The 21,264-nt window shown below is 43.4% G+C and overlaps 1 protein-coding gene across 1 annotated transcript in view; it reads left to right on the forward strand.

Moving 5' to 3' along the window:
* The first annotated feature begins 663 nt into the window (after nt 1–663).
* TJP2 (tight junction protein 2) overlaps nt 664–21,264 on the forward strand; it is a 70,379-nt gene continuing 49,778 nt past the window's right edge. Inside the window, 1 exon segment of the mRNA XM_026519333.4 lies at nt 664–854. Within this exon segment, the coding sequence (XP_026375118.1) occupies nt 795–854 (60 nt within the window). The 5' untranslated portion in view covers nt 664–794.

The following is a 21,264-nucleotide window of genomic DNA, read 5'->3' on the forward strand; positions in this document are numbered from 1 at the left end:
TGTTAGAAATGTGCCGAAGAGATAACCTGTAGTATATTTTCCTCAAAAGTCACATTTTATTTAACACGAACATTCCCAACACCCTCGGAATTCGGGTAATCAGTTGTTGAGCTGGGAAATGTGGGTACAATGCCATGTCTGTGTTGGCTGGCTGGACAGGCCTTTAGGCAGGGCAGAAAACTTTGGGGTTTCCTCTCTTCTTCCTTTCGGAAGGGAGCTAAAGAGGTGCCGCAAACCTCTCCAAAAAAGTGTTCGTACCGGATGCGCACACGACTTCAAAGGAAGAGCCTGGGGACAGACAGGCCAGCCCCAAGCTGCCTGCTGCTCTCCCAGCGCTTCCCCAGCGCGCGCCCGGAGCCGGACCTGCCGGCCTAGTGCGCGCCGCGGAGCGAACCATCGCGCCGCCCGGGGCGGGGGGTAGGGCGCGGCGGCCGCGGGCCGCTCGGACTCCGGGCTCCCCCTGCCGCCGCCACCGCCCCCTCCCGCCCCCTGCCGGGAGTCGCCTGTGAAGCGGCCAGTCGCGGGGGCCTCGGGGATTGGCCCTGCGAGCCCTCCCCGCACCCCCCCCCCGGCCGCGCGGGGGTGGTAGCGGCCCATTTGAGAGTTTCCCGGGTCCGGCGGCCGGCGCAGAGGCTCTGCGCTCCGGTGGGGGGCGGGCGGCGGACGGCGGGAGGAGGGACAAAGGGGTGGGCCCCGCGGACCGGCGGTCCCGCAGCCCCGGCTTCGGGTCCGAGGACTGATCGGCTGCGCGGACAACAAGGAAGAGGGGAGCCCAGGCGGGACTTGCGCCCGAGATGCCGGTGCGAGGAGATCGCGGGTTTCCACCCCGGCGGGAGCTGTCAGGTTGGCTTCGTGTAAGTGCCCTCTCGAGTCCGCTTGGTTGGGAGAAAGGTCTCGGGGAACGAGCGTGGGAGCGCGTGGTGGGCTTCCTGTTGTGCGGTAGGTAGCTGCTACTCTTCCACCTGAACGTGGGGCGGAGGGCAGGGGGTAGATTTCACCGGAGCGGGTGGTGGCTCATGGCCTCCAAGGCTCCTTGATCCTTTTCTCTCCTCTCTGAAGTCATTTGGGTTTCAGATGAAGTTTCCAGGAGGGTAGGGGAAATTGTCCTGAACTCTGTCCTGGATCCCTGCTACCTTGAAGGCATCTCGTCCTGCCTGTTGTGCAGCCTGCTGCATGCCTTTGTGTTTTCCTTCTCTGTTCAGACCACATACTCTACTTGAAGCAAAGTTACAGGCATGTGCGTGTGAGACAAACTGACAACTCTTTGGAGATTAGGAGCCTCATTTCCCCTTTTAATCAGCTGCCTCTAAGACAAGTAAAGGTTGTTTTCAGTAGGGACTGGACATGGGGTTTTGGAGGAAGCCACAAAAAGAGAGTGAGTGATGAATGCCTTCTACTCTGGTATTATCTTACCTGTCACCATTCCCTTTCTTTTATGTCTTCATTTGTCAAGTTTCCGCTTTTGCACAGTAGTTTAAGTTATAAATAATCAGGGTTTTGACTACAGGGCTTTAACATTCTTGAAATGTGGACGAACTTGGGAGTGAATACTCCAGGGCTTAGTAATGGACTACAGCCTCCCACCTCTATTTTAGCTTCAGTTCTTGGGCAGTGCTGCTACCCTGGCAGCTGTCTGGTCTGAGTAATAATGGTTGTGGTTTCCCTGCAGTTCCCAGCGGAGACTCAGCCCATCATAGAAATTGCCCTGTGATTCCACACACCCTCCCTCAGCTTGGGGAATCCTCGTAGAGGGGAAAGGGGCCCTTTGCTTCAGACCTTCTGGTGGTCTGTGCTGGGTGTGCTGACAGTCGTTTTGGGAGAACCAGCCCTGCTTTGTCAGAATCATTCCTGGCGGGGGGGTAGTGGGGTAGTGGGGAGGGTAACATCTACACCCACGCCTGAGAAGATGTTGTGAGGAGTAGGAGTAGTTGCATTTGTAGCATTAAATATCCTACGAATGAAATTTGACTATTCAGTAAATTTTCATGAACAACTTCACTTCGTTGTGGGCGATACAAGTGTTAAAGAGAGTGCCTCTGTTATACTTGTCGGGAAAGCATGCACATAATTAAGAATGATGAGTTCCAGTTAGAAGTAAGGATGGGGTGCTGTGGCTTCTCTGGGGAGATGAGAGAAGGGGTGCTTCACTTGGGCAACGGTGGCTTTTGGGGTGTTTTATGAGCTTTTTCAGAGCTGCTACCAGAGACTGAGGAAGTGGGATTTCTTTCCTTGAAATGGCTGCTGCCACTTTTTCATGACCACACAGCTAATAACAAGCACCACCTACCTGTGGCGGTCTCTGAGGGGGGTACGAGATGAGCAAGACTCATCCTTCAAGAGTCTATTAGAGTTGAACGTTTTAGACTGTTGGAGACTAGACTCTGCTGGGATACCTGTGGCTGGGGGGGGGCGGGGCGTGTGCAATACAGAGGCGTTCTCTGCAGTACAGAATACGGGCACGGTGGGACTGCCTTACGCACGCTCCCTTTAGAGATTCTCTTTGGGAGGAAATAGCCGCACTTGAACAAATACCTACGGCACAAGCCAGTAAAGAAGATGGGGCTAATAACAATACACCTACCTCATAGGGCTGAGTGAGGACTGCATGAAATGATGTCAGGGTGTTGGGCATGTGTGGATGCCAGGTAAATGGTACCTACCAGTAAGAACGACGACAAGTGCTGAAAGCTCGAAGTGCTGGGTCCTGGGAGGTAGGATCTAGAAGTACAGGTAGGAGGTACCAGGTAGGTGTCTACGCAGGAGCTGAGGTAAAAAGAGTAGCACATACTCTTGAAAGGCCTTGAATGCCAGTGAGAGAACTTGGGGGGAGGGGAAGTCCTAAAATCCCTAATGGATTAGTGACTTGACTTTCCCTACAAAGAAGGGAACCAGTTTCCCGTTAAACACTTCACCCCACCCCCTACACAGGGAATATTACTATTTTTGAGGCACTGAAATGCCTGAGACCAATGAATTTTAACCTTGCCCCCCCCCCGGAATTCCATTTGCGAGGACTTCTGCCTACATTTGTTTAACTTTTGATCTAATTCTTTGTACATTGACAAAAGGTTACAGCCAGCCATTTATCTTTTGCAGAGTGCCTGGGAATGCAAGGGATATGTAAAAATCCTTGCAGTGACTTAAGTTGAGAAAGGGTTTCTCGTTTGAAGGTATTCTTTTTTAAGAGACAGGTGAGTTCTTGAAACTAGGCGGGGCCACTTTAGTCCTGTGGACGGTAGTACCGGCTGTAGTTGACAAAGTCATGCAGATTTGGGCCGGGAATGGCAGGGGGGTGTGGGTGGCGGGGGTGGGGTTAAGAGGAAGGGTTAGTAATCACAGCTGAAACTTTCAACATACTCTTACCAAGAATATGAGCCATCAGGGAATTCCTTGCCTAATCCCTAAAACAAATCCCATTAAGGAGTTGTGGCTACAGATTAATTTATCTAGGTTGAGAGCTGACTCCCTATAAAACGCCTCATTGATTAGATTCTGAGCAGTAATCGGGGCCAGCAATTGTTGGCCAGATGGCCTTGGACTAGCCAGCCTTGGTGTTGAAAGGCATTTTCCATTGAAGGTGATTTGGGCTGTAGTAACATAGGAGGGTGTGATTGATGTGCAGGTGTGGGGGGAGTACACTGAGGGGGGCAGAAAGATTATCTGAGGTGTGTCACTGGGTTAGTTTCTTGCTCCTAAATCCAAGGACTGGGGTCAGAAACATAGACTTACCGGTCAGATTTAACACCTATTTAGGGGGTTAAAAACTCCAGAGTTTTTGTGAAGTTTTTGAGGTTAAAAAAGAAATCTTCCCTAAAACTATTTATGGCCTACTTCACCCCCACAGGAATTTTTATGATGACCCTTGTTAGCAGAGGCCAACATAGTTACCGAATTTATGAGGATCTAAGGTGGTTTTGCCATTAAAATTTTTTTTAAAGACCATGGAACAGCAGTGGAAAACAGTTTTCAGGCACTCAGTCCTAGCATTCAGTACTGGCAATCGCTAGTTCCAGGTTTGACAGGTACCTGGGAAATAGAGCTGGCTAAGCTTGCACGCCACCTACATTATTGCACACAAGGCTAGAGCTGGGAGTTGCAAAGTGTCTGCTCTCACGTTTTCAGCTTTATTAGGAAATGCACTTAACTTGGCCTCTCACTTCTAGAACCTAGATGGGCATGCGGAGGCCTTCCCATGACGGTGATGGTTTCATTCTGTTTTTAAGGGGCCTAGAGCCTCTATCATCCGGCGGGCCACTGCATCCAAAGTTTCATCAGCCTTAATAACTTGTGAGCTCAGAAGAGAGACTGAAGACTGTCGTATTGAAAAAATGTCTGATATGTTAATTAAGCATTTTTTTCTGCCTTTTTTTTCCTGTTCCCTAAATAATGTTTTCTAAAGTGTGTTACACAGACAGACTTAGAGGTGGCACGTTATTTTTCACTTACTGTGCATGAATATTGTACTCCAAGGATGAAAGATATAAAGCCGGCTACCAAATTCACTTATTTTGTGGACAGGTTGCTTAGAATGAGGCACAATAAGTATTAAGTAAAACAAAAAGTTTGATGTAAGAGAAATAAATTTTGGGGATGAGTGATATGAGAATAAGGCAAAAATTGTGAACACAGCCATTGAAATCTGGGACTTGGTAATAACTCTTCAAAATATGAGTGTGATGTTGAGTTATGGAGAGCTGCGTATACCTTGACCACACCTTCAGGAATGTCAGACGAGGTCTGCTGGTGTGACACCTGTGAAAGGATGGACTGAAAATGGAGGAAACACTTTGGCATCGCAGGGGGACATCACTCTGCTATGGAGCACTGCTTGCTTTCCTGACCTAGCAGTGCTGGAGAAGGCAGAGAGCCAAATAGCCTCACATGTAAATGCATCTAATCTATTATTTTTTAAAGGTTTAATTTTTAAAGTTATCTCTACACCCAGCATGGGGCTTGAACTCATAATCCTGACATCAAGAGTTGCACACTCTAGTGACTGAGCCAGCCAGGTGCCCGGAAATGCATTTAATTTTTAAAAAATGTTGCTTATGTTGGTCTGTAAAGTAGGTTTTAACAAGGATTGTAGTAAGAATTGGAAGTCTTGAGGTTAAAAAAAAAAAAAAAAGTAACCCTGCCTTGACCTGGAAAAATGAGCAATTGAAGTTCATGGTCATGGTAGTTAGGTAAAACCAGAATAGAAAACACTTAGTTTCAGTCACCAAAATCCTTAATCGTGTGTGTGCATGCACACCTTTTACGTGAAATCCTAAGCCTTCGGTTAGTAACTTGTACTTTAGTCATTTTAAATCCACGCAGATGTTTGTTTAGTGCCTCTGCCAGATGGTTATAGTTAAATCAGGTCTTTAACCTTAAAAACATAATGCAGTCTTTCTTAATCACATATACACCTTGTACTTTTTTTTTTTTTTTTTAAAGTAAGCTCTACCGCACAGCATGGGGCTCGAGCTCAGGACCCCAAGATCAGTAGTTAACATGCCTATCCACTGAGCCAGCCAGGTGCCTCCATACCTTATACATTTTTAGACCATAGCAATATGCACTTTTGTAATTAGGTTTATGTTAACTTTCAGACTAATATTTAGCCTAACTAAAATATTCATGGCTTATAGTTTCTGTTTCTATTTGTCTTCTCCCAACATTGCATGTGTGTGGGAGAGGTTTGGGGGGGTGGCAGGAATGCTAGGAGTGAATAAAAATTTTGTGTTTTAGGAAGCTGGACTGAAAAACATTTCAAAATTATACCATTAATTATGGCAAAGATCTAATGTCCCATCCTTTAATGCACATGTTTTCTAAATTTTACCTATGTCCATATATAAAGACGGACTTCAGAAATAATTAATAGGGCAATTATTATTTTCTGTTGTAGACTTTAATCAGCCATATGAATATATACTTATGTTCACAAGAAAAAAATGGCATCATCTTCTGAAACTTTAATTACTGTATGCCTCATCTGATAAGACACTGTATGAGACTAAATATATAGTTATATATTTATAGTTAGTGACAAGCCAGAGGCATTTGGAGGGGGATATATATAATGCATTTTGAGACGATTATTGGGATAGTCTTCCTGGTAGGTAACAGTTATTAGGCTGTAATTAACAGATAATGATTAGAGTCCAGTTATATCTTTGCCATTGTATTAAAGAAAAGCTTTGGTAGAGATGAAAGAACACTGCAGATACTCTATATTTTGTCATTCGAGTTGAAGGTGAACGGGGGAAATAATGCTTTCTAATCATCAGTAGGAATAAATGAACTTCTCTCAGACTTGTAGCTTCTGAGATCTTCATTCCTTTGAGGAGGAAATAAGGATCCGAATATGACTTTGATGGGAACCATTTTTTGAGAGCCATTTGTTGTCATGTAATAAAGGTGGAGTTCCAAGTTCTAGGTTGTGGGTTTCTTTTATCCCTTATGTAGTAGAGCATACCTGAGACCCCGAGTCTGTGTTGGGAAGGAGGGCAGTGTATGCTCTGAGAGGCAACCAGCTGATTCTCAGTCCACAGAAGACCGTTCACAAATATATCTGGCAAAAGCAGAATGAAATTATTTGAGGGAATTAATTAGCAAAACTAACCATTTCTGTTTTTGAAAAGAATGACTCGTTCAGAAGGAATGTCCCTGTGAGCTCATTTTTAGAGGCCTGGTTCCTCCCTTACCCTTCTTCACTGAGGCCGAATCGATTTCCTTCTTGTCCGTGATTGGTTGGTGTGCACATGCCAGTATTTATGAGAGCCCTTATCATGTCTGCCCCATGCCAGTCACTTCCCGTCTGCCTTGAGCCCCTCCTTGGTCTGAGTCATCTGGGTAACCCCAGAAACTGACAGGGCACCAAACATATCCACTAAGTTTACCACATTGAACCGACCGGATCTGGGGAAGGCTTTTGTTGCATAAACCAGTAAGAATTGAAGACTCACTGGGAACTCAGAAGAGTGGATTCCTGACATTTATATAGTGAGTGGATGGATAGTTTGTGAGTAGGAAAAAAACCTGTAGAGTTATGTACTGACCTTTTCTGTAGTGATGTGTAAGCTGTATTAATTAGCTGGGTGACTGCAGCTAAGGCATGTAAATGGAAGTTTCTTTATAAGGAAATAAGTAGTTGTATTTGAAGGTCTCTGAAGTCTTCTCTGGTGCTTAGGGTTCTAAGCGGTTGGGTATAAAGCTGAGAGGACATTCTAAATAATTTCTATTGGTTGTTGTCATCTTAAAGTGCTTCCATGCTCCTTAAAAAACTTGTTTGTTTTCTTTCTTTTTGTTTTTTTCTTCTAAGAAGAGGTCCAGTGGATTTTCTCTGAAGGATATTTTTCTAAAGAACAAACTGAGAACCCAAGAGTGGCAGTAGTTGTTTAGCTCATGAAGTGCTGGAAAGATCTATTATTCAGTTGCAGTTTAAATAATGTACCACCACAGTGTGTGCTGTATTCTCTTCCTTGCTCTGCAGCCCAAGCCAGTTATCTTCAGTCACCTTGCATTGCTTCTTGAGTATCGTTCTTCTCTTTCTTCTTCCCCTCCTCTCTTTCCAGTAAGAGCTGCATACTGGGAGTCTCCAGCACCCGCTGCTTTTCCCGTGGACCTCTCTTTCAGGGCCCAGATTGCCTGTGGCAGAAGCAAGGTAAGGCCCGCCCGGAGTTGGGAGCCTGGTCTTCACAGATGGGCTGACGGTGAGCCTCCTGGGTACCGCTGCAGGCCCTCACTGTTCACTGACTGACGCAGAATCAATCCCTGTCGCTCGAGCTTTACCGTCACTTCAGGCACTTCTGAGTTTTTCAGCATAACTTGAGGCAGAACACTTTGCCTACCTTGGCTGGTCTGTTCAGTGTCTGCACGAGTTTTAAGAGGGGAGAGAGATTTGTGGCATCTTAGACACCCATTGAGATTTTCCAGAAATGGAACTGGAAGCATTTGTGCTTTTCCTTCTGGTGTTATTGTTGGAGTCTAAAAACAGGCAGGCGGCGACACACTGAAATGAAGAGGCACTGGGTTCATCTTGAATACCGGTGGCCTTCTTTCCAGCAGACCTAAATCTGAATTTTAATAAAAGCTCTGGGAGCAATATTTACTTACGCTGCTTAAGTGCACAGATTGTAGGTGTCTCTACCCAAGTCAGGAAGAGGCAGGAAAGGTGGACTCAAATTTACCAGAGAACTGAGATTTAAAAAATGTGTGGGAAACTGAGAAAAATTTTCCCATAGAAACAGTGGTATCCAGGCTCTGTCCTTTCAAGGTTGTTTACTCATAATGAAACTTTTTTTATATTGTTGTTTTTCTGGTGTTTTGTTGAAGTATAACTTAAAGTGCACAGATCTCAAGTGGACAGCTTGATAAATTGGTTTTTGTTGTGGTAAAGCACATAACATAAGAGCCACCATTTTAACCATTTCAAAGTGTACAGTTCAGTGGCATTTAGTACATCCACACTATTGTGCAGACACCACTGTCTGATTCCAGAGCTGGATGCGAGCTTAAGTGACTGTATTCACTTGTGTTTACCACCTAGATAAAAAAACCAGGACTTTCCGTCATTCTAGAAGCTTCTCTCTTACGACTTTTTCTGACTGTTACCACCGCACCCCAAGGGAACCTCTTTTCTGACTTCTCTCACCATGAGATAGTTTTGCTTGACTTCGAGAGGGTCTGTATAAATAAGGTCAACATTTTGTCTCTAGCTTCTTTTGCTCAACGTAACTTCTGTGAGATTCATCCGTATTGTTAGGTGATTCTGTAGTTCTTGTTTGTTGCTGCGTAGTTGTCCATTATATGAGTTCGCCACAGTTTGTCTACCCATTCTTCTCTTGATGAATATTTAGGTTGTTGCCTGTTTGTGTTTTCCTATTATGACTAAAGCTGCTAGGGAAATCACCCACACTTTGCTTTGTGGACTTACGCACTAATTTCTCTTATCTAAACTCCTAGGAGTGGAATTGCTGGGTCGTATGTTGGGGATATGTTTAACTTCCATTCTGTAACTCTGAAGTTAGGCAGACCTGAGTTTGAATTCCTTTGTCCCCCCCACTTGCTTGCTCTACCTCAGGCAATTTACTTTTTTCATGTTCAGTTTTTCTCCGCTGTAAAATGGGCACTTATGTACCTGATCAGTCAGGGTTCAGTGAAGAAGAGAGACCTCATTTTAGCTCTTTCAAGGAGAAAGGAATTTAATGGAGAGCATTAATGCCTGCAAAACAAGAGGCTGGAGGGACAAAAACCAAGGGCCCACCACACTGGCTTTCATATTTCCCCCCCATCAAGTTAGAAAGCTGCTGTGGTCCAGAGCCAGGACCTTGGAAACACTCTTCCACCTGCTCAGCCTCTGCAGCCCAGAGGCGGCTGAAATGGTAGGGAACTTAGTGACGAGTGCACGGCTCAGGTCTGGCAAATCCACTTTGCCTGTGACTGCTGCTGTAGGAAAAAAGAAAGCAAACTGCTTTCCTTCCTCCTCCTAAATCTTAAACAAGGGCACCCTGTGCGCCAGGGGCCTGGGGGTTTCTGGCCTCTGGGAGGAAGGGACGATGAGTGCCGGTCAACAAGAAATGGGATGGATGCCTCCTGGGGCTGCACCAGCAACCTAAGTGGCAGTGGCTGTAACTTACTAGTAGTATCATTATTACAGAACAACACGATGCCAAAGCAGCCCTGAGACCGCTTTCTGTAACGCACATTCAGAATCTGTCCTTTGACTTGAAAGTCACGTGCTGGAGGACGGATGCTGCTTAAGACCCACCTGTCACATAATTGTTTCCCTGAAGGGCCTCAGCTTCAGCAGCTACTAATCTGTGATTCTAGGTACTTTTCTATATGAGTAAGCTGTAGAAATTATAATTTGCAAGCCTACCAATTAATGCAGAAACTAGAAGGTGACTTAATTCTAAGAACAGCTGCTTTGATGTAAACTTTATGAAAATTAATGAGTGTTTTCTTTTTGAAGTCATTCTGATTTGTTACTTTTTAATAAAGTAAAAGGCGATATATAAATCTTGTTGATAGGTGGGATAAAAAGGATGTTCCCTTTTTCTGTCTTTAATTTCCTTTATCTTTTGACAGATGAAATGGAAAGAGATTAGATTTTTATCCTGTTTGGTGCCTAGATCTCATTCTGACAGCACACATTAGTCTACTGAAACATTTGGCAATAGTGACTGTCCTATTTCTAGCTTATATTATGAAATGTGAGCTACGCTGTATTGCTCTTGAGACATTTAAACATTTTGAACCAATTGAATCAGTTTTTTACTTCCTAGGGACCTTACTATTACTGCTTTGAGGTGGGTTGGCCAAATGATTGATTGATTAACATTTTATTTTAGGCTTATATCTCCAGTGCTACTTCTGAAGGCTCCTTGCAGAAAAATTTGAAGCGACAGGAATGCAAATACTCTTAAGTGCCAAGATAAGCGTGACCAGTAACTTCTTTTCAGCCACTGGTGTAGCAGTTAGAGTGAGCTGGCTCTTTGCAAAGCTTGCTTAAATTTGATTGTGCGAGAAATATATTGACAGAATCCCATTTCATCTCTTTTTAGCCAGACTTACCCAGTCGGCCAGGGCTAACAATGGATGTCCAAACAGTTTACAGTGGTTAATACAATGGACAAAGGGTTTCACTGTTTGGAGAGTGGAAAAGAGAACTGATGGGGAGCTTCTTAAGGGCACTGACCTAATTCACTCCTTCAACAAAAATGATTTAAATATATATGTATTCTGATCCAGGTGTCTATAAATACTTCAGCTAGTAGTATTACAGCCTCAGGGAGGGCCATGTGGTGCTGCTTTGTGTGTTTTGTAAAGTACAGCCCTTATTTTTATTTGACAATGGCCTTTAGGTTTTTTTTTTTTTTTTTTTTTTTTAAATAGGCCAAGTTCTGGCACGAACTCATGTTCCACAAAAGTTAGGGAATTAAGAAAGGCAGCTGAAATCACACGTCCCCCTCCTCAGTCCTGAAACCTCCTCACATTCGGGAATTTTAGTCATGTACTTTCTTAGAGATAAACTTCTCTGTGAGCCTTTCTTCTGTAAAATGTGGAAAAACAGAACTGGGTTAAAAATAAAGTTAGTTCAGGCATTGCTAAGTTTCTGAGTATTGTGTTTATGATTTACTTTGTCCAGAAAACATAAATTGCCAATGCTTTTGCTGTTTATTACCATGAAATATTTGCAGTCAGTACGTACTGCCTCAAAGAATCTCTCTCACCTATTAATAGAACAGGAGCAAAGGAGAGTGCACACGTCACTATGGGGTAAAAAAGCTCATTGGGCTTAGTCGTGTAAGATCCAAATAACAATTGCATTGTTGTTCTGAGTGGTCCTGAGTGTGACTGGATGATTAAATATAAATGTTGACCTGATTGGATTATATCCCAGTCATGAAGGGTCCTGAAAAAACTGCCGTAACCTCTCACTCCGGACAGTTACCAGACGACTTTTTTGCCTTTATATTTGGAATAATGATCTATGCAGTGAAGTATCATTCAAACTGGGGTGCTGTCATGACTGTCTGTCTCTTTCATCTGTTTCAACTTGGATATACTGGCTCTATTTGTGTAGTCCGCTACATGGATAGTCCAGTATCTTCATAAGAAGTAACATAAGCTTTTTGATTGGGCTGAGCTTAATCAAAATGAATGCTTGGAAACAACGAAAGGCAAAAGGGGTCCTCGAGTAGATCTAACCTGAATTGCAGTGCATGTGTTTATCTTTTCAGAAAAGCAGGGTGTTTTCACGGGGGCTTGTGTTCTGCTGAGTGTTGGGAAGGGTATCAGTTTCAATGTTGGGGGGTGATATGAGTTCTTGAGAGGAGGTCTAGATCTTTGCTTTCCTAGTCCAGACAGAGCATAGTTGCTCAGGCAGTGGAGGAAGGTGAAGGGAAGACAGTGGAGCAGGCAAGTCTCAAAGGACTGAAATGGGATGGATACACATGAGTGTGTATTCTCTCCCTTTTCTTACTATATTCCCAGCCCAGCAAAAAAGCTCTTTGCAGGTGGCTTGGAGACTGTTGGAAACAGCAACATTTCATCATTGGAGCAACAAATCTAACATACGCATTCATAGAGCTTGTAGGGCAGTTCTGAGGCTGTGTCCTCGATTTCTACCACTATGGGTGTGTTGGGGGCAGACTCAATCTGCTCCATTCCCAAGTGTGCAGCAGAAGTCCTGATGTTTGTAAAAAATGCCTAATCACGAGGGAGCCAGGACACCAAGCAAGATGCCGTGGGTTTTGCTCTGTACTGTTGGACTTCTAACTTTCCTGTAATGAAGCAAGGGAAGGAAGCATGTGACTGACAGTGTTAGACACCCTGGTGCAGATCTCACTGGCCAGTCCTGCCCAGTTGGGGGTAGGTGTTAAAACCTGTTTTGATAGGTCAGGAAACTGGCTCAGAAATGTTAAGTAATTTGCCCCATGTCACACAGCTCGTGTGGTAGGCAGGGCATTTGAGCCAAGGTCACTTGACTAATTCAAAACTGGTAGGTTCTTCTAATTCCACCTGCCTCTGCTTTTCACAATTAGATGGGCAGAGACATAATGGAAGAAGCTAAAGGCCCTCTGTTGATTTTTAGGAGTTTAAACATTACCATTGAAAATGTATAGAAGTTTTTCTTCCCAGGGAATCATCATTAGTAAAAATACTATTTCATTTTTTTTTTTTAAAGATCCCACGTGTGCGTGTGCGTGTGCGTGAGGGAGGGGCAGAGGGAGGGGGATAATCTCAAGCTGACTTCATGCCCCGTGCAGAACCCAGTGCAGGGCTCAACGCGGGGCTTGATCCCTCAACCCTGAGATCATGACCTGAGCTGAAACAAAGAGTCGGACGCTTTAACTGACTGAGCCATCCAGGTGCCCCACAGTAATATATCAGTGTGTTTTTTTCCCCCCTTTTTCACCTGTGACTTTATTTTTTATTTTTATTTTTTTAATGATTTTTTATTATATTATGTTAGTCACCATACAGTACATCCCTGGTTTCTGATGTAAAGTTCGATGTTTCATTAGTTGCGTATAACACCCAGTGCACCGTGCAATACGTGTCCTCCTTACTACCCATCACCAGCCTATCCCATTCCCCCACCCCCCTCCCCTCTGAAGCCCTCAGTTTGTTTCCCAGAGTCCATAGTCTCTCATGCTTCATTCCCCCTTCTCTCATGCTTCATTCCCTCTTCTGTATCAGTGTTTTTAAGAGATGTTTTCATTTTTCAGTGACTTGTTTGTGTTCATTACTGTATGGGACCTCAAAGACTCTAAGATGAGTAAGACACAGCCTTATGGGGAAGTAGATTATATAAGCAGCTAGCTAAAACCACAATTTATTATAGAAACATTAAGAATATGCCTTTTCTGTGAGTCTTTCTTCAAGTCCACAGCCTTTAGTTAGAAATGACTGTTATCGGGGCGCCTGGGTGGCACAGCGGTTAAGCGTCTGCCTTCGGCTCAGGGCGTGATCCCGGCGTTATGGGATCGAGCCCCACATCAGGCTCCTCTGCTATGAGCCTGCTTCTTCCTCTCCCACTCCCCCTGCTTGTGTTCCCTCTCTCACTGGCTGTCTCTATCTCTGTCAAATAAATAAAATCTTTAAAAAAAAAAAAAAAATGACTGCTATCCCATCAGCCTCCCCCTGCCCCCCCCCAAAAAACCGCACAATTATTGTTAATGTCAAGAAAAACTTCTTGTGGCTGCAAAGCACATGGGTTATGGAATTAGAACATCTTAGACTTGCTGTTTTTGGGAATTTGGCTGTTAAGGGTCAGAATTCCATCACAAGGTGCCTGAGGATCAAAGTACATCTTGTAAAACATCACATACCTCCAGGAAGTTCAGGCTATCAGGCTAGCACATACATGTTTGTGTGAAGTAAAAGAGTAAGCTTTCTTTCAATACGTAGCCAAAACCATATGCATGAATATAGTGAACATTTTGATTGAGGATCAAGATAGACTGGGAATTTTGGAGTTAGAGCATTTTGGTGGTGGAGCAGACGTTATGGAGTGCCATGGGTTCACCTTGGGACAGGCTGGGGTAGGAGGATGTTGGAGAATGGAGCAGACAGCCCAAGGGGTAGAAAGAGCTGGGAAGGCTCCAAATACAGACGTCGTTTCTTTCAGACTTCCTGCTGGAATCCTATTAAGGCTGCCTTTCTCCTCCTCACTGTCCCCCCAAGAGCTGTCTTCCCCCAGGACCCAGAATTGATGAGTTAGATGAGCATTCATGGACAGAATGTTAAGGCTGATACTATTGGAAATGTTGAGTCTTGGTCCTAGGCTCAGTCAGCCACGCAAATGCTGGCTATATAATTCTGACCAGATTCTAAGTTGGACTTCAGGGTAGACAATGGAAACTTCCAGTGTTTACACCCTCTCTTTAAAAAAATTTAAAAAAATTTTTTTAAAGATTTTATTTATTGTCAGAGAAAGAGAGAGAAAGAGACGCTTAACCGACTGAGCCACCCAGGCGTCCCTAAAAAATGTCTTCTAAAGCAGCCTCTGTCTTGGGTTATGGGTGCCACATCCTCTATCTTTTTTTTGAGGGTGCACAGAGAGCATTCCAGCTTGAGATCAGGAACCAAGGTTTTTACTTCTCTTTGTCTAACACAGTTCTTCACAAAGTGCTTGCTCAATGTTGATAATACTAACACATGCAGTTAATGATCTACTTTGAGGATTATCTGAAGCAAGATTTTGATCTTAGGCCAGCTTCCCCTGTGGTATGTGATTGGAAATTGTGAACAAGTTCGGAATTTAGCTTAGGTAAATTATAACTAGGTAAGTTCTGCTGCTACCAAAACCAAGTGTAGTTCACTTTTGAGTTGACCTAACTTTCAGATTACGAACCCACTCAGAACTAACCCCTTATTAATTAAAAAAAAAAAAAAAAAAGAAAGAAATAAGCAAACAGAACAGGATTATCCCTCAATAGTAACTGGATGCTAAGGGCAGTCCTAAGGTTTACTGTAGAGTAAAGTGAAAACCAAGGTGAAGGAAAGCAAGAATCAGGAAGTGTGTGTACTTCCTCGATAGCGATGTGAGCACCTTGCAGGTAACGATCTGTCCTGGTGACACCTGCACATGAGTAGCCATTGCTGAATTTTGCATGAGTTTAGCCTAGGGGTTGGCAAACTAGAGTCAACTGCCTGTTTGGTTGGCTGGTTTTTTTTGTTTTTATTTTTCCCCGTTTACTAGCAAAGAATTGTTCTCATCTTTTAAAACGGGTGCATTTTAAATTGGTTATGTAAGTATTTATGTAATAACCTCTGCCTCCAGAGCTTGAAAAATACACTGTGTGGCCCCTCAAGAAAACATCTGCTGGGGCATGGTTTAGAACTCCCAGAAGCAGGATGCCTTGGTCTGGAAATACGTATGTTAGGGTGCTGACTTGTGAAAGAGTCTCGCTTCATGAGAACACTGGTCTGACACCCTTCTTGGCTGTGGGGAAGCGAAAGAGAGAAGGGGTTGGGCTAGTTTGCTTTCTGGCTTTAGTCCAGGAAGGTGACGGATAACAGGGGCCAGTTGAGAATTTTGAGTGTAGACTTCCTCCAAGTTAAGCAGTAACATAAGCACAAGAAACTGTGGAGAAAATATAGTTCAAAGCACATTTCGTTTTTAGGATGCAGAAAGGCCATGAAACTGAAATGTCCCTCTACGATGAAACATTGCTGTCTGGGTTTTGGATGTTCTTATTTCCCTGGATTCCTGCCTTGGGACAGTACTGTTCACTGTGTTTCTACATTGTTGACTGTTTCCGTTCCAAGCAATTCATTCTGTCTTGTCAGGGAAATCTTCAAAATGATCATAAAATGCCATCATGGGTTAAAAGTCTTGAAGAAATCTAGTGCAGAAAAGGAGTTAATGATGTTCCCTCTGCTTGGCAGATTTGGAAAGGCTCTGGACTGGTATCAGTGACTGACACTCAGCTCTTAAGCATTTACTGTCATTGTTCTCTGTACTATTCCAGGCCTTCCTACATCCTAAAAACAAGCATCCCTTGAGGGTGGGGACTATGTCCTATGTTGTTCGGTCTTTGTTTTCAGAGCCTGGTACACAGACACTTAAATGTTGAATGCAGTCTATTTTTTAAATCTTATTAAACTTATTCCACATTGCCTTTTTTTAGGGTGGGGCTTACTTAATATAGGAAACACCCCTCTTGTGTGGTACTTCAGAGTTTATAAAAGTTCCCACATAAAATTCTCAGTCTTTACAAAAACCCTGGGGAGATGGGTATTATGACCCAAGATGCTCATAGAACAGCTGGTTAGTGACAACTAGGGAGGGACTTGAGCCCCTTACGAAGTAGAACAGCTAGAGAGAGCGTAGTGTGTTACTCTGTTTCCCTGGCCCCTTTTTCTTGCCCACCCCTCAGTATCAAGACTACAGTTGGAACTTGGCTTGGAAATTATAATTCACTTTAGTCTTTCCTCACAGTAGAAGGGAGATTTTTTTTTTTTTTTAAGATTTTATTTATTTATTTGACAGAGGGAGCGAGAGAGGGAACACAAGCAGGGGGAGTGGGAGAGGGAGAGGCAGGCTTCCTTCTGAGCGGGGCTCAATCCCAGAACGCTGGGATCATGACCTGAGCCGAAGGCAGAACTTAACGACGGAGCCACCCAGGCACCCCCAGAAGGGAGATCTTGACTGGAGCTTAAACCCTTGGATGGGCCCCTCGGCTTCGCTGCCCTGAGGAGCCATTACTACATGTGGAATCAGTGTCAGGCCCCTCTCTCCTCCTTCCCACCTCCTGTGTCCAATAACCCGCTGGGGCTGTCGACCTAGGCTTACATTTCTTCTCTCTCAGTAAAATAAGGAATTTAGACTCAAGTATATAAAAATACAAATCTACCTGTGCCACTGACCTGCGTCAGACTTTGCCTTACTCATAGATGAGACAGAGGTCCTTCCTGAGTCCCAGGCTCCCCCACCTGCCTCCCTCTGTGTGCCCAGATGTGGTGTCTCTTGTTTGTCCTTCCTCAGTGAGCTGCATACCTTACTTGCACAGGGTCACTAAGAAGGAAAGCCTTCCTTGGTCTCCCGAAGAGGCCAGTTTCTATTCTAGACTGGTGTGTCCTTTCCCTTCATAGCACTGGGCAGCTTTAGTTCTGCAGCTGCTGACTGGATTTATACTGACCCTAGTTAGCCTGTGAGCTCCCTGAAGGCAGCGCTGGGTTTGTTACCCCCGTTGTTTAATCTCAAGTGCTCAGTACTAAGCCTGGCATGAAAGAGGTGCTTGATAAATATGTGTTGAATGAACCAATGAATGGATCCCACCTTCTACGTGGAAACTAACTCCTGTAGGTCTGTCTCCTGGAAATTATGTTCCTCTATACTAATTAGATGCAGTGATTATGTTCCTCTACACTAATTAGATGCAGTGATTAGCAGTTGGAAAGTGCTGTCTTCTGCTTTCCAGATGGCTTAAATTCCTTTGACTATCCCACAGCACCCAGAGCCAGGTTACCAACTTCGTAGAGTGATGATATAGTGTCATACGTTTCTGTGTTTTTATGTTAATGAACGACAAGTAAAAGTGTTATTTTCTACTTTTAGTCCCCCCATTTGCAAATTTATCTTGCCTTTTATAAAAGCTATAGTGGCAGGATTTTATTGTAATTATTAAAGTTCATTTCTAATTTCCTCTAAATGGCATTTATTTTGCAATTTTAAATTCGAAGGGAAAGTTTTATTTCTGCATCATTGCGCCACCTAGTGGATCGTGTCTGTTACTACGCAGTGGCCTTTTCTGATTTCCTCACCATCACCAGTTCCGCAAAAGGGAAATGTTGGGTGCCTTTTTATGCTTTAAGATCACATACAATTAAAATAAAAAAGATCGCATACAATTTCTACCAACAATTTCTGTTACTAGGCAAAGACAGATTTTTCTGAGAGGAGCTCAATATTGCTGACTTCAGAATTTTAAAAAAATGACCCATATCTGAAATTTCCCGTGTCACCAATAAAGGAACAGTGCAGAGTCAGGGAGAGGTATTTGCACACTATATTATGGACTCAGTTTAACTCAGTTTAAATAATATAATAATGACATATAAGATATTAGACCAAAGAATGAGATCTGAGTTTAGAAACAAAACTGTTTCAAACATCTTAACTTTTTCTTTATTTAATGAATTTTGTTATGAGAAGAAAAAGTTAGGAGAAGTCTACTATTTTTGTATAACTCGATGCAGTTACATCTCCTGTGTTTTATAACTAAGTCAAAGTCGTTAGTAAGGCTTACTCATTTGCATGTTCAGTATTTTTAATAGCTTGGCTTGGTCTTCCACTTTGCCTTGGTGTGGGAGGTGGATGCAGGAAACCTCACCTTTCCCCTTCCTGTCTCTGGTCTTCGCTGCCCCCTCCCCTTAATGGAGTGTGTTCTAGTGCAACTGAGAGTTGTTTTTCTCCCTTGATTCCGCGAGCTGCATTGGATACACACTGTGCCAAATGTACTGTTCAAGCACACTTTCACTTACCAAGTTTGATATTTTAAATGTGTAATAAATACATAAATACATATGGTTGAAACCATAAATGTAAGCTTTTAAATCTTATTCATAGATTAATGGTTTAATATAAAATTATTATGCCTCATACTGAGAGCTGGTTAAATTAGTGTTTTCAAAGTATAAAAGTGTCTTGTAAGGAAAGTAAGTTTAATTAAATAAATTTCCATTAAAGACAAAAAAAAGGGCACCTCGGTAGCTTGGTGGCTCAGTGGGTTAAGCATCTGCCTTCAGGTCAGGGCATGATCCCCCCCCCCCCCCATCCAGCCCCACATCAGGCTCCCTGCTCAGTGGGGAGTCTGCTTCTCCCTCTCCCTATGCCCTTCCCCCTGCTCTTCTTGCTCTCTCTCAAATAAATAAAATCTTAAAAAAAAAAAAGACTAAGAACCCCCCAAGTACCATTTACTAAATTTTACTAATATGCTTACGTAAGGAATTCAGAACCTTTTTTTTTCCTATTCTTTTTTTCTTGCAGGAAATCTTTTTTTTTTTTTTTTTTGAGAGAGAGAGAAGAGAGTGTATTCGTGAATGGGGGAGGGGCAAAGAGAGGGGGAGAGAGAGAATCTTAAGCACGCTTCACACTCAGCATGGAGCCCAATGCAGGGCTTGATCACATAACCCCGAGATAATGAGCTGAGCTGAAATTAAGAGTTGGATGCTTGGGATGCCCAGGTGGCTCAGTCGGTTAAGCATCTGCCTTGGGCTTGGGTCATGATCTCCAGGTCCTGGGCTCGAGTCCCACATCAGGGTCCCTGCTCAGGGGGGAGCCTCTGTGTTCTGCTCCCTGTGTTTGTGCTTGCTATCACTCACTCACTCACTCTCTCCCAATAAATAAATAAATAAATAAATAAATAAATAAATAAAATCTTAAAAAAAAAGTCAGATGCTTAACTGACTGAGGCACCCAGGCACCCCTTGCAGGAAAATTTCTAAAAGATTACCAAAAGGATCCTTAAAGTATGAAAACAAGTACTATGTCTGTAAATAAGTAGTATTTCTTTTCTTTTTTCTCCTCAGAATGGGATTTAAAAAACATGGCATTTGACTCATTCTGATACAGCACTTTGAATTACTGGAACTTCTTTTAAAAATAATGGGTCAGTACATATGAAGATGCTTGGAAATGTTTGTGGTGTTCAATTCAGAAATACTACAAAATAGGGAGAGGGCTCCATGCACTACAATTTTGCCATAGTATTAGTTAAAGTAGCCAAAAAAAGATGGAAACATTAAATGAGTGCTAGGAATATGGTTAACAAATTATATGCTAAACGTGGCTATCTATAAATTTAAGTTAAACATTTAGTTTCTTAATAGCCGCATTTCAAATGCTCACTAGGCACATGTGCCTGGTGGCTGCCCCAGTGGGCAGTGCAGGTACAAAGCACTGTCTTTACAGCTCAGAGTTCGGTTGGAGGTACTGCTAGACCAATGCCTAATTTCAGTATGCGCGTTAATCACATTGGGGCTCTTGGTAAAACACATATTCTTTTCAACAGGTCCAAGGGAGGTAGGGCTTTGGGATTCAGCATTTTGGTTTTTTTTAAGATTTTATTTATTTATGAGAGAGAGTGTGAGAGAGAGCATGAGGTGGGGGAGAAGGAGAAGCAGGATCCCCGCCAAGCAGGGAGCCTGACGTGGGGCTCTATCCCGGGACCCCAGGAGCAGGACCTGAGCTGAAGGCAGATGCTTAACCAACTGAGCCAGCCACACGCCCCAGGATTCAGCATTTCTAATAAGCTCCCAAGTGTTGGCAATACAGTACCTAAACATGAGGTCTTTTAAGTTTCTACATTTATTTCCCAGTTCTGATAGAAAAGGCTTGTCTTTGAGGCTTCAGTCTCTGTAAGGCTTACTGGCTTTCTGGGGATTAACCATGGATATTGATACATGCTGGAAGCATCGTGTCACTCTTTTCTGTGAGAGCCATCCTCTGATGGTGCCTTGGGTCTGGGAGGGACAGTTTATTCTGTGTTGCACTAGGGCCAACCCTGCTAGCAGGATTTAGCTGAGCACTCTAATAATTGGTTTTCTAACCTACCTTTTGACAAAACAGTTTATAATTTTCTTTATCTTGGTACCTGTCATGGGGTGGTGGTTTGTATGTATGTTTGTTTGTTTTAAGTGAAGCTGTGTTTGAATGTTATATGGGCTTAGTCAGATTCAAAATCATAGAGTAGACAGGGCTGTGTCCCTGTTGCCAAATTAGCACGTTCCTTTTTGGCTTATTAATGGTTTCTGTGTAATTACAAATAAGAATGGTCTGTTTAAATTACAGTTATACTTTATAGCTCAGTGGATTAGAACTATGAACATAGAGGTCTGAAATGTAATTATCTGCTGATCCCCCCCCGCCCCAGGTCATATCTTACTAAAATTTGACTCATGCAGATCTGGACTCAGATTGTGACCAGCCACCTACTAGTTGTGGAACCATGTGCCAGTTCCTTAATATTTCAGGTTATATATATATACACACACACACACACACACACAAATTTTTTTTCTTTTAATTAAGATTTAATTTTTTTAGAGCAGTTTGAGATTCACAGCAAAACTGAGGGGAAGGTACAGAGATTTCCCATATACCCCCTGCCCCTACACAGGGTAAAGCCTTCCATCATCGGTATTCCCCACCAGAGTGGGATGTTTGTTACAGTTGATAAGCCTACACTGACACATCATTACCACCCAAAGTCCATCGTTTATATTACAGTTCACTTTTGGTGTTGTACATTCTGTGGATTTGGA

The sequence above is a fragment of the Ursus arctos genome, unplaced genomic scaffold (genome assembly GCF_023065955.2).
Source record: "Ursus arctos isolate Adak ecotype North America unplaced genomic scaffold, UrsArc2.0 scaffold_33, whole genome shotgun sequence".
Classification (NCBI taxonomy): Eukaryota; Metazoa; Chordata; class Mammalia; order Carnivora; family Ursidae; genus Ursus; species Ursus arctos.